This window comes from Geotrypetes seraphini, chromosome 4, assembly GCF_902459505.1.
Source record: "Geotrypetes seraphini chromosome 4, aGeoSer1.1, whole genome shotgun sequence".
In the NCBI taxonomy this organism is placed as follows: domain Eukaryota; kingdom Metazoa; phylum Chordata; class Amphibia; order Gymnophiona; family Dermophiidae; genus Geotrypetes; species Geotrypetes seraphini.
In genome coordinates, this window is record NC_047087.1 from 96,547,915 (window position 1) to 96,565,263 (window position 17,349).

General features: G+C 41.4%; 1 protein-coding gene across 1 annotated transcript in view; it reads right to left on the reverse strand.

Annotated features, from left to right (window-relative positions):
* The window catches only part of NIT2 (nitrilase family member 2), a 44,941-nt gene that overhangs the window by 8,640 nt on the left and 18,952 nt on the right, over positions 1 to 17,349 (reverse strand). Inside the window, exons 3-8 of the mRNA XM_033941202.1 lie at positions 9,364 to 9,484; positions 8,754 to 8,842; positions 8,234 to 8,327; positions 7,644 to 7,718; positions 2,882 to 2,960; positions 2,146 to 2,244 (exon numbers count right to left, since the gene is read on the reverse strand). Of these exons, the coding sequence (XP_033797093.1) occupies positions 2,146 to 2,244; positions 2,882 to 2,960; positions 7,644 to 7,718; positions 8,234 to 8,327; positions 8,754 to 8,842; positions 9,364 to 9,484 (557 nt within the window). The remainder of the gene's footprint in view (positions 1 to 2,145; positions 2,245 to 2,881; positions 2,961 to 7,643; positions 7,719 to 8,233; positions 8,328 to 8,753; positions 8,843 to 9,363; positions 9,485 to 17,349) is intronic.

The following is a 17,349-nucleotide window of genomic DNA, read 5'->3' on the forward strand; positions in this document are numbered from 1 at the left end:
AATTACCATTATGTATTAATAAGATTATATTGTGTGTATATGAAAAATGGATGGAAGAAATTGCATTACAATTAGTATTATTATTATAAGGGGTGGAGTAAGGGGAGGAGTTTGGGTGGGAGTACTTGGTTGGTATTTGTTAGGCTTAGGGGGTACTTGGCTTGAAAAGGTTAAGAAACACTGTTGTAACCCACTGCATTTTAGGAAATTCACTATCTTTTCATTCAGCAATGCTTCCATTGGTGACGGGATAATCATGCGCGAGACACCAGCGCGCCGACAATCCAGCGCTGACAATTCAGTGCAAGACAGAAGCGCGCCACCAAAATCCGCCAAAAAACTTATTTTTAAAGAGCTCCGATGGGGTGTGTGTGGGGGAACCCCCCCCATTTTAATGCATAGTGTTTGCACTGCCGTTGGGGGGTGGGGGTACAACCCCCCACATTATAGATAAAACTGAACTTTTCCTGAAAAAAATCAGAAATTGTTCTGTATAATGTGGGGGGTTGCACCCCCCACAACCCCCCAACGGCAGCACGAACACTATGCATTTAAGTGGGGGGGGGGTTCCCCCCCACACCCCTTGTCAGAGCTCTTAAAAATAAGTTTTTCGGCGGCTTTCAGCGGCGCACTTCTGTCTTGCACTGAATTGTCAGCGCTGGATTGTCGGCACTGTGCGCGCCACTGACTATGAACCGCTTCCATTACTTTTCCAATAACCAAAGTGAGGTTTACGGCCCTTCAGTTTCCCGCTTCTTCTCTGTCACTACTTTTATGAAAAGGAACCACCTCAGTTCTTTTCCAGTCCCACAGAACCCCTCCCATCTCCAAGGATTTATTGAACAAATCTTTAAGAAGACCTGCCAGAACCTCTCTGAGCTCCCACTGTATTCTGGAATGGATTCTGTCTGGTCCCTTGGGTTTGTCCACCTTCAGTTTTTTAAGTTGTTCATAAACACTTTCTTCCATGAATAGCACAATATCCACTCCATTCTCAATGTATCTTTGCCAGCCAATCACGGTCCTTCTCCAGGATTTTCTTCCATGAACATAGAAGTATTTGTTTAGCATACGAGTATTTGCTTTTTCCTCCTTATTCTCCACATAGCAGTTCATAGCTTCTTTCAGCCTCACAATTCCATTTGTAGCCTTTTTCCTTTCACTATTATAACTGAAAACATTTTTATCTCCCTTTACATTTCTAGCCACTTGCTCTCCCACTTTCACCAAACATCTCTCTTGGCTTCTTTCAGTTTCATCCAGTATTCCTTTCTGTGCTCCTACTCTTGAGTTTTTTTGTATTTCACGAATACCAACTCTTTTGCCTTTTATTTTCTCTGCCACTTATTTAGAGAACCATATCAGTTTTGTTTTTATTTTCCTTCCATAAAGATCGGTAGCCATTTTTATTGCTCTTTTCAGCCTGGACCACTGTTTTTCCACTTTTCTTTTCCCATCTTTTGGATATCTGCAACCAGATCTTTATCAAGTTGCTCTGATTGTGTCAGAGGTCCGTAGACAGAAGTTCCTTCTTTACTTTTCAAAATGATCCCTATCACTTCTTCCTTTCCCCAAGCCCTCTGCATTTCAGTGGCTTGAATATTGTTCCTCACATAAAGAGTTCTCCTCCACCTTTTCAACCATCTCTGACCTTCCTAAAAAAAAAGATCCTGGTATGTTTGTGGCCCATGCATGGGTAGCACTGAACCATGTCTCTGTGATAGCAACACTAACTCTGCCGCTAACATCAGGGCCTGCAGATCATAAACTTTGTTGCTTAGACTGTGAGCGTCTGTGGTTGCTTTCCAGCTACATTTCACTGGCAATCTAATTTTCTGTATAGTTTTTTGTTTACTCTCCCTTCCTTACAGTGCTGCCAAGTGAATTGCTAAGATTGTTATTTACATTGCTATCTTTACTACCGTCGCATCTTGTCTTTTGCTGGGGGTGACCACTGTGTGATGTCATAACCAACACAGACCAATCAAATTCAGATAATGTGAAAAAATGGGGTTATCTTGCTAATATTCTGGGATAGGCAGGAGAATTGAAATTGGTTCATTTAAGCAAGTTATTTCTTTAAAAATGAAGTGAGCATGCTATATTTACTTTACATAAACTGCAACATGAAAACTGAGCACCTACCATGGATTCACTACACTGCTGTGTCCCCATGCAATATAAGAGGCTTTATCATCTCTAGCAGGTGATGCAGTTGCCACATATACCTGGTTATCCACAGCTCTGTATCAGAAGCACAGCCAAGAGAAATGTTAGCATTTTGATACACCAAAATATGACCACAGTTAAATCTGGTTCTCTTAAACGTGAGTGCACAACACATCCAAGCAGAGAACCTTTTCAATCCAGTCTCATTAACATATGTCGGTTTCTTTACTAAGAAAGTGATATTATAAAGTTATCCAAAGCCAGTTTCACATGAGGCTTTGTGATATGAACTGATAAAATGACTTGGAAGGTCTTGAACATTAATACTTAGCATCTTTAGATAATCCTCCTGCTGATTCAATGAAAGGTTATTAGCCTATCAGGTATCCAGTCTTTCTCTCTAAATGTAGTTTGACAATGAAACAACATAAAAATGTAAATAACAACAAAATAATGCAAAGCTTAAATGAATATGATTACTTTCACCCTTGCAAAGTATTGCTCATAGAGCAAAATAAATCATAAACAGAGGATGTCTTAGTTTGAACTGATCTCAGATGGATAAGTAGACATTTATTTATGATTTATATGCCATTACAGTTGAAAAACAATCATTCAAGATGGTTTAAAAAGAATATAAAACAATCAAGAAGAAATACACTACAATGTAACGATAATTAAACAAAAAAATTAGTTCATTGCCTTCACTTACCGACTCCTCTGTAGCAGCTCCCAGTGGGCAGGTCCAGTTATCATATTGAAAGCTCCAGGATACACCAACAGCTGGCAACCTATTTTGGAAAAACAAATTTTAATGAACTAACAATAAATATTTCTTATTTTCCAAATTCTTTATTCTCAATACGGATACAGCTATACAGTACATCTTCCAAAATATCATTCATATTATCTTTCTAATACCAGTTTACAAAATCAGGTACTTGTTACATAGACTAGTTTCAACAGAAACAGAATACTGGGCAAGATGGACCCAACTGATCTTTCAGCTGTCTCCTCCCTATGACCACCTCTTTCTACATTTTTGCCTGGCCCAGTCATGACTGCTTCTCCAATATCTTTACCCCCTTCTATAATAAACTGTGCATCTTCAGTCCCCCAGCTGCCTGATAGGTCCTGGTTTAAATTCAGTCTTGCTAAATTGTTTCTGTCAACAAGCTTGTCTTCTCTGCAAGGCAAACAAATTGCCCTTTAGATCCTGTCTCCCTCTGCCTGGTTCAGGAAAACTACTTGAGTTGATTGTTTTCATATTGTCAATTATTACTAATAGTCCCTGGTGCAATCCATTCTACCTGGAAAAAGATTATTCACTCTTATTCTTATTTTGAAAAAGCCCACTCTTGCTCCTTCTGTTCCCTCCAATTATAGACCAGTGTCTAATCTAACTTACACCTTTCAAAGCTTGCTGGTATTTCTCCTTACTTCAGCTACAGTTGAGCATTCTTGCACCCTCAACAATCTGATTTTAGACTAGGTCACAGTACAAAAATGGTATTGGCAGTGATAAGTGATATTCACAGAAGTATCCTTCAACCTGTTGTCAGCTTTCAAGCTGGTTGATCATTATCTACTTGTATCCAGATTGTCTGAGACTGTTTGTTTGTTCTTGGTTTACTTCTTTTTTTGTCTAATTGTACTTACACTGCCACCATACCTACCTCAGATTCATCTGCACATCCTCTACCCTATATAGTGCTTCAGGACTCTATTCTGGCTCCTTTCCTCTTTAACATCTACCTCACTCCCTTGGTTACTCTTATCCAAGATCCAGAAGTTTTTGCCTATTAACAGGTATTTACATAATATAATCAAGCCATCGGGTAGAGCTTGGACATGGCTCTAGCGCATCTCAAAGGACCCTCAAGTGCCTCACAGTGGTCCATGAACTTCTTGACAATGTCCAGATGATCAGGGAAGGATGCAGACTGCGGTTTTGTCAGATGAAATATGGCTGATGAGTGAAGAAAATGTAGTTTTTCAACTTGAATATATAAACGATACAAAAAGACAGGGGTGGGTACTTGTGGCATGTGAGTAAGTATTGTATATGAGGGTGGGGTGGTTTGTTTTTGATGTATATTTTAGGGCAAGGCAATTAAGACAAGACTGTGCTTGCATGTATGTGTTTTTGTAATGCGTGTTTTTCTGTGTGGTTTTTTTTAACTATATATGTGTTTTTGGAACTTGTTTGTATAAAGCGGGATATAAATAAAAGCCATAAACCATACTCATAAGAGAGCAATCCGCAACGGCAGCTGATTGCTTAACCTCCAACTTCAACTCCTGGAGAGATTCAGAAATTAAATTGACCAAAGCTGCAGACTTGAAAAATCTCCACACCATGGGGGTCCTCACTCAGATCAAGAACCTCACCCAGATCCAGATCCTGAAGATCCGCTTGCACTGCAATAATCCCAGAGGTGGTAGTACCAACCTGTACAAGCAAAGGCATGGTCAGGTCATCCTGGTCGTTTGTGTCATCAGCCAGTGAAACATCCCTGGACAACTTGTGGAAACTGGAGTTAAGACCTGTGTCCTGGGAATTAGGAACCTCAGTTGCCAGCGAAAACAAATTAGGAGGCACAAAAGGTAACTTTTTCTTGGCCAAATAAGCCTGATAGAGCATGTTAATAAATTCCAGTGAAAACCCATTATCCGGGGAAGCCGATGCCTCCTAGGAACCCTTCCTAGAACTTTTGAAGGACTTAAGAACATAAGAATAACCTTACTGGGTCCATCAAGCCCAGTAGCTCATTCTCACGGTGGTCAATCCAGGTCATTAGTACCTGACCAAAACCTAAAGTGTAGCAACATTCCATGCTACTGATCCAGGGCAAGAAATGGCTTACCCAATATTCTTTCTCAATAACAGACTATGGACTTTTCCTCCAGGAAATTGTCCAAATCCTTCTTAAAACCAGTTACACTATCTGCTCTTACCACAACCTCTGGCAATGTGTTCTAGAGTTTAACCATTCTCTGAGTGAAAAAATATTTCCTCCTATTGGTTTTAAAAGTATTTCCCTGTAACTTCATCAAATGTCTCCTAGTCTTTGTAATTTTTGACGGAGTGAAAAATCGATCCACTTGTACCCGTTCTACTTCACGCCACAGAGCAAGTGGAACACAGCCGCCTGCCAGATAGCCATCCACCTATATGAAAATCAAGATGACAAAGGTAGAAAAAAAAATTATATTTTTTAATTTTTTTGCTTTAGGATAAAGTAGTATTGTTGCTGTGTTGATAAATGTTTATAAATAGAAAATGGAAATACGGTGATCGTTTTATTGGACTAATTTTAATACATTTTTGACTAACTTTCAGAGACCAAATTCTCCTTCCTCAGGCCAGGACAGGATACTGTAACAGTAGTATACTTTACTGACCTATGGAAAGAAGGTTTGACCTCTGAAAGCTAATTAAAAATGTTCAATAAAATGGTATTATCTTATTTTCCATTTTTTGTTTTATTTTTCTTTGTTAATTTGTAAAGTGATTTGTTATTTCTCATTTTAAAAATTTACATCTATCTTTATATTTTGTTCAGTACTGGGGGATTTGCACTACTGTTTCTTCACCCCCTAAACTGTATAGCATGCAGAATGCTCTGCACTACTCCGATGGTCATAGAATTCCTATGATTATCAGCACAGCGCAGAACATTCAGCCCACCAGCGCTAAAAACCTCTTCCGTGCTTTTGTAAAAAAAAAAATATATATATTTCCCCTTAAAAATGTACATCCAGGATGGGGGGAGGGGGGAAGGGTTTTCTGATTTGAATATTAAATAAGGTATATAGGAATGGGGCTTATGGTAGCTTTTCTTGAATTTAAAAATGTAATTGATTAGGGGGAGGTGGATAAATTCTGAAATGGTGTTTAACAGAATATTAAGTGTTGTATTGGAGTTTAAAATGCTATAAATGCTGTTACACTTATTGTAAGTTGTTTAAAATGAATAAAGAACTGGAAAAAAAAAAAAAAAAGGGGAGGGGGAGTTAGTTTGTGATTACTTATTCCATACTGGGTGAGGGTGGTTCTGTGTCCTATGTGTATGAAAGACATGTTTTTTTGTTAGCACTGACCAGCCTTGTTTGGCGAAATGCATCAGGCATGGTTCCTGGAAGCACCTTGAATAAACCTGATTTGAATCTCCTTATTGTCTGCCAATCTTCTTTTGTTCCACATTGGATTCTTTGGTGGACCGCTTGCCTTGTTGTTTTGTTACAAATTAACATACATGGAGTGGAACGTACCAGAGGAGTTACAGATTTGGTTGTTTAAATACATAAGGGTTAAAGTTGGACGACAGAGTGACACAGTTGAGAGGAGTTGCAAACTTGGTTATTAATATAGACATGTTTCGGGTATTGCTGCTTTACAACGCATTTGAACACTTTTATATACGTAAGGAAAGGGTTCAGAGTTAAAGTCCTGGGCAATAGGTGAGAAGGGAAGGAAGGGTGGATTTGTTCAGAGATGTTTGGGGCTTGCATAGAACTAAAACTGTACACTGGCACTAATATGGTAATCTTTGTTGTTTGTTTTGAATTTTATAATAAAAGAAAAAAAGAAATACAAGTGGAAATAAAGAAGTAAATAAGAAAACAGGTAAATAAATGGAGGTGGGCATGGGTGGAATGTGGGCGGGGTGGGGGCAGGGCAGGGCTGGGGGGCCTAGTGTACTTGGTGTGCCTAGAGGGCCTCAAAGAATTAATCCTGCCCTGCCCGCTGCTGTCAAGCAACTTCCCCTCCAGCAGCAGGAGGGATGTCCACTCCCTCCCACCGCCAACAACATTCCCCAGCAGTGGGAGGTATGCTCACTCCCTCCTACCGCCAAGGAACAGCAACAAGGTCCAGTGTTAGGATTCATATGCATCTATTTATCCTAATGATTTTATCCTACCCAACGTGTCCATCTATGTTACAACTGCACTTGCTCCTTCAACTGCCTACAATTTGACATTGTGAGTATTGTATCTATATTATATGAATGTGTTTCCCATGCTGCCTATTATGATGCATCATTTGTACTCTGCTGATATTATATTTCTATTATGTGATTTTTTTTTTTTACTGTGCTGTTTAGTATATTTCTGATACTCTGCATATTGTGAATCTTTTCATAAAAGGTGATTCATAAATCCCAAAGAACAGACAGATAAAATAAATACTAATACCCTATCTAGGATTCAATTTGCTATTTCCAGGTTTACTTTATTGACTGTATTTATTTTTATGGTTGATCATTTCACTACTGTTATGCTGTTAACAAAATTATAAGCTTTATGCCAAGCTGTACACTGCCATGAGTGAATTTCTTTATAAAGGTAGCTAATAAATCCCAACAAACATGAATAAAGTTAAACTGTCCAGCATATGTCTGTAGAGGGCAAAGATATGAGGTTAGACAATTGTACAAAGGTGACTCAAGTTCTGTAGCCTGCTGTCTCACCTCTCCTGGTGTAGATTTGAGCAAATTCAGCGAATCGAATATCGTAACAGATCCCCACACCCACTCTGCAGTATGCTAAAAGAAAAAAAAATCCAAATTAAACATTAATCTCAGCTCCACTAAGACACACATGGATTACAGAATAAAGAATGGTCTCTTTCTAAAAAAAAGACAATAGTTGTACAGCCTAATGACTTACATATGATACAAAGAAGTTCCCTTAAGTCAGGAGTGTCCAATGTCGGTCCTCGAGGGCCGCAATCCAGTCGGGTTTTCAGGATTTCCCCAATGAATATGCATGAGATCTATGTGCATGCACTGCTTTCAATGCATATTCATTGGGGAAATCCTGAAAACCCGACTGGATTGCGGCCCTCGAGGACCGACATTGGACACCCCTGCCTTAAGTGAAATTAACTTTTTTTTTACTCTTTCTATAAGATTGGGTAAATAATGTTGTACCTATTTTAGTCAAGTGACGTGAGATGGTTTATACAAAGTTTTATATATATGACTATATTTACTGTATACTCAGAATACAGATTATGAAGCAGGTTCCCACCCCCTCTCAACACACAGAAACAACTTACGAGTATCAAAGACAGAAAAACTGTTCCCAGGGCTCAGAGTCTCAGATTCCTGGAAGCGAATCTTCCCAGGCACGTCAATGTCAAATAGATGAATCTGGTAAGAAACAAAACAAGGAATATTCAATACACTGACAACACATGAGCCTTCAGGCCTTTACAGTCTACTTTTTACGTCTAATATGCCATCCTCTATAAATGTTAACATTAGCAGCTTTACATAATACTAGCATTCCAGCTTAAACAATTCAAAATGCAATTATAGCCAGTGACACTCAAATGCCTGTTCAGTATACCACTTTAATGTGCGGTTTTCCATGTTCAAATGTTTGCCGTGTATCAGCTCAGATATTTATAACAGTTGCCTGCAAAGGACTTTGGACATATGCTCAAAATCTGAACAGCAAATTACAATATGACTCTACAATATGCATTCTATTAAAATCTGGCTGTATTCCCACAAGGTTCACCATACCCTGTCCAAAGTTAAAAAAAAAAAAAAAAAAAAGCCTTCTTTAATTACCTTTCTGTATTTCACCAAGAGTGATCCATCTGGCCCAAAGACAGTACAGGTATTATACAGCCTCTCACCATCCTTTTCTGGAATGGAACCTTTGAACAAAACAGTTATTCCACTGTTGTCTCAATTTTAATTTTTAAAATATTGTATTCAGCAACAGCTTTCAGAGGCCTCTGGGAGTCCCAATCATCATGCAATGGTAACACCTAGTGGCCAGATTTAGGCAAGACTCCAGAAGTAGTTCTGGTGTATGACCCCTGTCTAAGAGCTAAAAGAGAAAAGTGGCATTTAAAACAGAGGAAAGAAATCACTGTGCAATTGTGACTTGAGGGCAGTGATTTCTGGGAACTCCTGACTTAACACGTTATATCCCACCTATTAAGCTGAAACCTAAAGGCATAGAAACAGCTGGGCCAAATTACTTTCAATTAGCAGAAAAATAAAACATGAGAATGAATAGCTTGCATAAAATCCCTGTGAAATTTTGAGCAAATGTTAGCTCTAATCTGTTACAAAAAAGAACCTAATAGAGGAGAGGTAGCTGCTGTCTCTAACCCAGATAGGATATGCAGATTTGCAGACAGCTCCTCATAGGCGCGCTGAATAAATCTACCTCCAATGAGGTATATCCCGCACTCCTTCGCTACTTCTGACAGTGCTTGTGTGGATTCTCCCGGAATTGACTCTGCGTATTCCGAAAAATATTTGGTACCATATGGAGAATTGAAGCATTCCTGCAACCAAGCAGCGAACAAAACACTTTTTAAGGAAATGTGAAAAACAGGCATTTATAGCACAGCTTCCCAAGCAAAGGAGAAATTAGGGCTTGCTTGCTAAATTCTTTCCTTTATTCCCTCCAGACTGGTCCAGACGATTGGGTTTATGTACCCCTACCAGAAGATACAGACCGAGGACTAGTGACTTCAGAGTGAGCTTTTAAGTGTTCTTGTGCAGCACACAGCCAGCCAGTATTGTCATACTAAATCAGATGAAAACCTGTAATCGACTAAGGCACTAAACAGTCTTCTAATCCCTTCAAGGATTAAGGAACTAACAGCAACAGACAACCAACAACATTTAACAGATTTAAGTCAAAGTACAATGAAATAGCTGCATCTTCAAGATCTCCGTCAATGCTCTTCACTGCATCTTTAAATTTCTGTCATCATTCTTCATCCCTTCTTCAACTTCCTAAAGTTAAACATAAGCTGAGAAAGGATGGGTTCTGGACTACTCTAGAGAGATTAAAGGAACTAAAATTAGCAGATAAACCAAAATTTCTTGTTCCTTTGAGTCCTTCAAGAGCAGTCCAGACTTTTAGGAAATTCCAAGGTAGTACTAATTCTGGGATTCTGCTAAGCCCATTGTCAAAACCCTCTACCCAAAGTGCTTCACAAATTAATGCAATAATGACCAGATTGCCACCCTGCAAATGTCCTGTGGAGGAATAAGTTTACACTCCACCCAAGGGGCCACCTGCACCCTAGCTGAATGAGCCTTGAGAATCTCTGGCTTCAGTCACTTCTTGAGGACATGCTGAAGTGATGGCTTCTATAATCCATCAGGTTATTGATGCCTTTGAGGTCATATCACCTTTCTTCTGTCCCTCAAACAGGAGACACAACTGATCAGAATGATGAAATTCCTCCATTCTCCTGATATACTCTTGCTATGCTCTCCAATCATCCAGGCGATGCAACTGTCTTTGTTCCTCATTTCCACCCATCTTCTCAATACTGGTAGCAAGATGCCACAGTTAACAAGAAACAAGGACACTATCAAGAGAAGGGAGTAGTTCCGTGGGAAGCAGATGTGGGTCCTCTTCACATAACAAAAATTCGAATGGTATTATATTGATAAAATAAACAAATAACAAAAACCATTTACAGAACTCAAAAAAGAGATACCGATTCCAAAGCTATTTATTAAAATTTACTATAAACCTTAAATCTAACTGTTAAAAATATTGCCTCAGAAATGCCTCAGACTTAGGAGTAAATCTTTCCAGCTGGAACTTATTCAAGAGAAGAATGAATTAATCTCTTGTCTCCTTATAACATCACAGGCTAATTCCCCACCTCCCTACCAAATTATTTATTTTATTACTTTAATTAATTAAATAACTTATAACTTTTGATCTAATTTTAATTATTTAGTACAGAATCAACATGTGGAGGGGCATAATTAAAAAAACCGACTAAGTCCCTTTTTGGCCTATGGCCTTAAACTTTGAAAGCAGAAGCAGGGAAAGTGTCCATAACCAAAATAAACGTCCTTTTTTGATAATGGCCTGCCTCTACATTCAGCTGTTTAAACGCCCAGACCACCACTACGTCTACACTTGTACTCAAACGACGTCTACACTTATATCCCATAATGAACCAAAAACATGCCTAAGCCCAAAACGTCCAACACAAGGGCTTTTAGGCGAAGGAGGAGCCAGTTCTTCAACTAAAAGCTGGAGTCTGTAACCGGTGTCTGTCAAAAACAACACCGGTTACACAATCCACCCCAACACCCCCCCATGACATAGGGGCAGGAGGGAATCCAAGCCCTCCTGCCCCGCAATCCCTAAACCACCCCCATTACGGTCGGGCAGGAGGGAGCCCAAGCCCTCCTGTCCCGGGCACCCGTGGCACTCCACGACAACATTGGGCCAGGAGAGAGCCCAAGCCCTCCTGGCCCCAGCGATCCGCGACCCCCCCTCCCCCGCCGATTACGTTCGGGGCAGGAGGGAGCCCAAGCCCTCCTGCCCCACGGGCCCCCCCCCCCAATTACGATCAGGCCAGGAGGGAGCCCAAGCCCTCCTGACCTCTCGCCCCCCACCCCCCTACACGATCGGGCAGGAGGGAGCACAACCCTTCCTGCCTAGGTGGACCCCCCTATCCCCCACCACCCACTACAATACGGGCAGGAGGGATCCCAGGCCCTCCTGCCCTCAACACAACCCTCCTCCCCCCAACACAACCCTCCTCCCCCCAACGTCCGCCACCCCCGAAACCCCCGATCGGCCCCCCTGCCCATGTGCTTAAGGCCCCACCCACAGGAGGAGCCTAAGACTCCTGGGCCTATTCTGATTGGCCCAGGCACCTCAGGCCCCACCTGTGGGCGGGGTTTCAGCCGCCTGGGCCAATCCGGCCCCATTCCAGAGCCGGCTGGCCTGCCAGACGGGTGGGCTTGGCACCCGTCTGTCCGGCCAACGATTTCAGGTACGGGGAAGGGGGGGATCGTGGGGTTGGCGGGGGGGGGGGGTCATGGGGTTGGCGGGGGGGTCGCGGGTCAGCGGGGGTTCGAGAGGGTGGACGTTGGGGGGAAGGGGGTTGTGTCGAGGGCAGGAGGGCCTGGGATCCCTCCTGCCCGTATTGTAGAGGGGGCTGGGGGATAGGGGGGTCCACCTGGGCAGGAGGGGTTGGGCTCCCTCCTACCCGATCATAAATGGAGGGGGGACTGCGGGGCAGGAGGGCTTGTGCTCTCTCCTGGCCCGATATTGTCGCGGGGTGCCACGGCTGGCAGGGCAGGAGGGCTTGGGCTCCCTCCTGCTCCGATGTCATCGGGGAGGTCGGGAGTGCCACGGGGCAAGAGGGCTTGGGCTCCCTCTTGCCCCGATATTGTCGGGGGTGGGGTGATATATCGCGGCAGGAGAGATTGGTCATCTCCCCTGCCGCGATGCGATCACTCCTCTACCTGAACTGCCACAACCCGCGGCAGGAGAGATTGGGCATCTCTCCTGCCGCGGGTTGTGGCAGTTCGGGTAGAGGGGTGATCACATCGCGGTAGGGGAGTTGAGGCATCTCTCCTGCCGCGATGGTTGCAGTGAGTGGGTGGGTAGGTTGCCTGGCCGCTGAACTGATCGCGCCAGTGGCCATCAGCTCAGCAGCCCCTTTTTCGGCACTTAGACCTGTTTTGACTTCGTTTAAGTCAAAAAGATATAAGTGCCGACTAGGCAACCTGCCTAAAGTTTTGGTTATACCTGCTGTATGCCTAGGTGTAGGTCGGCCCACCGCCCGTCCTTTCCCCTCCTCTTTTCTCTCTGTGCGTTTAGTGGCAGGGGAAAGGCCTAAGCTGGTTTTAGATACGTCTAAAAACCAGCTTTGTTTACAGGTACTTGGACGATCAGGCTTTTTGATCGTCCAAGTAGCCATTTAGGACACTTTTTAGACGGGTTGTTTTTTTTATTATTATGAACCCCATAACTTTATGTTCACAAAATAAGAGCGGAAGGGTTATTAAGGTCTGTGGTTAAACAATCTACTGATTTCTCTGTTGAAGTTGTAAAAAAAGTTAGAATCTGTGGATTCCAATTTGGAATTAATTGATAAAAGATTAATGTTAGTTGAAACACAGACAAGTACACTGCAGCAATTTTCAGCTTCTGCGGTCAAAGATGCCTGTGTAATGAATTCAAAAATTGAATCCTTGAAGAACTTATCACGTTCAAAAAATCTTAGATTTGTTAATTTCCCTATGACACATTTACTATCCCCGGAAATTTTATTAAGAAAATACTTAAAGGAGATACTAGGCTTAGTAAACTCAAGACACTTTTCCAATACAAAATTGTTATTATATCCCACAGAAAAAGCAGATAACGGTGGATCAAGGAGTAGACCAGTTGGTCTCTACGGAGTTTGACAACTCATTTTCTTGAGGATTCCCAAGAGGTTATTCAAGCTAGGGCTACCCTATTAATGACTTGCCTAAGTGAATTAGATAAGAATTTAATTATGAGGCTATATTTTAAAAATAAAACAACAAAATTTTGTGTGGCCAATGTTCTGATATTTCCAGATGTTGCCAGAGCAACTCAGATGCGAAGGAGGGAATTTTTATTGTTAAAACCTAGAGTTTTGGCTCTGGCAGCTACATTTTTTCTAAAATTTCCATGTAAGTGTATAATCAAATTACAGTAGAAAAAAATTTAACTTTTTGGATCCTACACAGCTTCAGCCATTTTTAAGCTTTCGTGAACAGGGAAAAGATGTAGAGAAATAGTTTGAAAACAGGTCTCTATTGAGAGTGAAAAAAGATAAAGAAAGCATTAAAGAAGATTTAACTTGAGTCTCTTCAAGTTAATTTTGTTTTCTTTATTGTGAGATGTAATTATGGTAGCTCCTCCAAATTAATGGATATAAATTGAGATTGACGGGTAGTAAGACTTAACAGTAATGTTAGAAATTCTTTTTCACGGAGATGGTGGTGGATGCCTGGAATGCCCTCCAAAAGAGAGGTGGTGGAGAGGAAAACTGTGATGGAATTCCAAAAAGCATGTGATGAACACAGAGGATCACTAATTAGAATATGAATGGGCAAACTTTCACGGTCTGAATCCCGCAAATGAGATGGTTTGGATAGGCTGGAATGAGCTTCAATGGCAACTCCAGCAGTTGGAACCTAAGGACAGTATAGGGTAAACTTCTAAGGTCTATGGCCCAGAAATAACAAAGAAAAAAATACATTTTAATTTAATCATTAAAATTGTAATGCATGTGATTACAGGGCCAACTGGATGGACCATTCAGGTATTTATCTGCCGTCATTTACTATGTTCCTTCAGAAGAAAGGAAGGAACAGGCCACAAATGCTCTGAAAATACTAAGAAAGGTTCTTTGCATGATAGAGCTGAAAACTCCAAGATCCTCCTTTTAGAGCAGATGGCCAAGAGGAAAACTGTCTTCATGGTGATGTTTTTCAAACTGACTTTCTTCTATGGCTCAAAGGTCAGCTGTATTAAGGCCATCAACACTAGGTTCAAATCCCACAGCAAACTGCCAGACAATAAGCTGGATCAACTTAACCCTTCTCAAAAAATGCACAATGTCCAGATGAAAAAACCAATACCTTACCACACACCATTCCTCAATAATATGCTAACATCACCACCTGTTCTTTAGGTGAGGCTAATGCCATTCTTGTCTAAACATTCCAATAAAACGCCAAAATTTCTGCCACAAAAACTTTCAGTGCTATGCTGCCCCTCAAAAATGAACCACACTCTGGCATATGTTAAGTTGGTAGACCAGTTCCTCGACCACAGCATGGTGGAGATTATTCTCCCAGAATATTCTTTATTCCACTAGCATATCCTCTCAACAGCCATGCTATGCTTTATAAATATGCTTGTGAAAATTAAGTTAATCTGAATCTGATGGTTTTATCATTAGAATACTTAAATCTTTTTTTTTTTTTACCTACTGCTTTTTTCCTTCCCCAACCTATCATTCTACCCCTTAATGTCGTCTTTCTAATCTAATCTTTTATTTGTGTGTCTTGCATACCTATTCAGGCTCAAGGCGATATCAAGAGAGGAAGGATCAGGAGAAGAGGGGGGGAGGGAAGGAGGGGGAAGGCAGGGGGAGTTGTGAAGAAGAGGGGAAAGTAGAAGTGAGAAGAAAGGAGAGAGGAAATTATGTGTCGAAAAGATGGGTTTTCAGTTTCTTCCGGAAGATGATGTTCTGGTCATTTCTATGAGGTCATTCCAGGGTTTTATTCCTATAATAAAGGTAAGCATGGAGTGGAAAACCCATTTGTATTGAAGAATTTTTGTCGATTGAAGATTTAGTAGTATCCTGTTGAGAGTTCTGCGAGAGCTGGACCATGCTGTTGAGAAGAGTTGGATGAGGGGAGCCACTGAGTTTCCATGAAGTATGTGGTGTATGATGCATGATATTTTGAATGTTATTCGTGATGAGATGGGTAGCCAGTGTAGTTGTTTGGTGAGAGCTGTGACCGAGTCATATTTTCTCAGGTTGAAGATTAGTCTTACAGAAGTGTTTTGGAAGAGTTGCATTTTATGGACCAGAGTGGTGTTGATTCCCATGTAGGTGGAGTTACAGTAGTCTAGTTGTGGTAGAATCATCAGTTGTACTATTAAGGCAAAATGGTGTTAGTGAAAGTATGGTCTGATTAACCTCAGTTGTCTCAGGGTGTAGAGGGATTTCTTCTGGGGGTTGGAGATTTGAGGTGCCATAGTAAGCGTGGAGTCTAGAATGCAGCCAAGGATTTTGGAGGATTCATCTACAGGGAGGGTTTTGCCTGATTGGAGGGTAATGTTTGTTGGTGCCGTCTGTTGGGCTGTGTAGAAGCATAGAATTTTGGTTTCTCTGAAACCATTGTAGTTCTACCCCTTTTCCTCTTGTCTCTGTATGTCTGTCTTCAGAATTTGTCCTTTTCAGTATAATTACAGGCTCGGTTTTGCCTGATTGGAGGGTAATGTTTGTTGGTGCCGTCTGTTGGGCTGTGTAGAAGCATAGAATTTTGGTTTCTCTGAAACCATTGTAGTTCTACCCTTTTTCCTCTTGTCTCTGTATGTCTGTCTTCAGAATTTGTCCTTTTCAGTATAATTACAGGCTCCTTTTACAAAAGTGTGTTAGGGGCTTAACAAGTGGAATAGTGCACGCTAAAATGCCCCGCGCGCTAGCCGCTACCACCTACTCCTGAACAGGTGGTAGTTTTTCGAGTAGCACACGCTAATTCGGTATGTGTGCTAAAAACGCTAGCGCACCTTTGTAAAAGGAGCCCTATGAGTTGTTTTCCCTTAATTTTAATATGTAATTCGCTTTGAAATATTTTTATAAGCGTTTGCATCAAATTTTAAATAAACAAAACTATAAGACAATACAAAAATAAGTTTGTCATCCAAACTAGTAGGGCCCTGAAGACCAGGAACTCATTGGCTGCTCCACTGACAGTCATATCAGATCCCTGTACTATGGTCTTCAAAGATACCTACATTATCAGTCCTCTGCACTTTTTTATCCTTTGGCTGACCCAGCCCAGCAAGGGCCACAGCAGGAATTCAGCAAACCAATGGGAGACCAGATATGCATCAGCATGTAAATTCCCTCTTAAACCATCAACCTCCTGCAACTGGAAAATCTGACTATTTTCATGTTGACTGCTGTCCCCAATGTTGTACAATACCATCAAAGGATGCCTGCCCCCAAGTTGGACATTTCTGCTCAGAAAATCTACCTGAATGTTCTCTTATCCAGCCACATAAGCCACAAGCAGACACTATAGATAATGTTCTGCCCTTATCATTATGTTTGCTGCCTACACCACCTCTGGCAAATTTTATTCCCCTTTGGTGTTGTCAGAAAGAATGTATTACACTTTTCCCCCAAAAAGGCCTGGAATGCCAGTCGCACCCATTTGTTCTCCAGTCAGTTTAATGACCACCTTGTTTCCTCTTTCAACCATGGTCCCTGTGCCACCTGATCCAGGCAGTGAGCTTCTTATTTTAAATTTTTATTTGCATTTAGTTTAAATTTACAAGTACCAACTTCAAAAGGAAAGCACAAATTAGCAATAACACAATTAATAATACAGTCAAGAAATGTCAGTCAATCAGGAAAAACAGTCTGCTATTTAGTCCACAAATAGGGGAGAGAAGGCAAATAGATTTTCAGGCAGCAAGGGTCTCAACCCTTGAGGCTGATGTCTATCATTGCAGGGGCTCTAGGCTCATGCCCTTTTCCTGATTGGTACTTTAGAGTCACTACACCATGCTGTTTCTTGCCTTCAGCTCCTGAGTCTAAGGAGACCATCAAGGAGGACATTTTCGAGCAGACGCATTGAGTTCTGGTCCACTGAACTACTT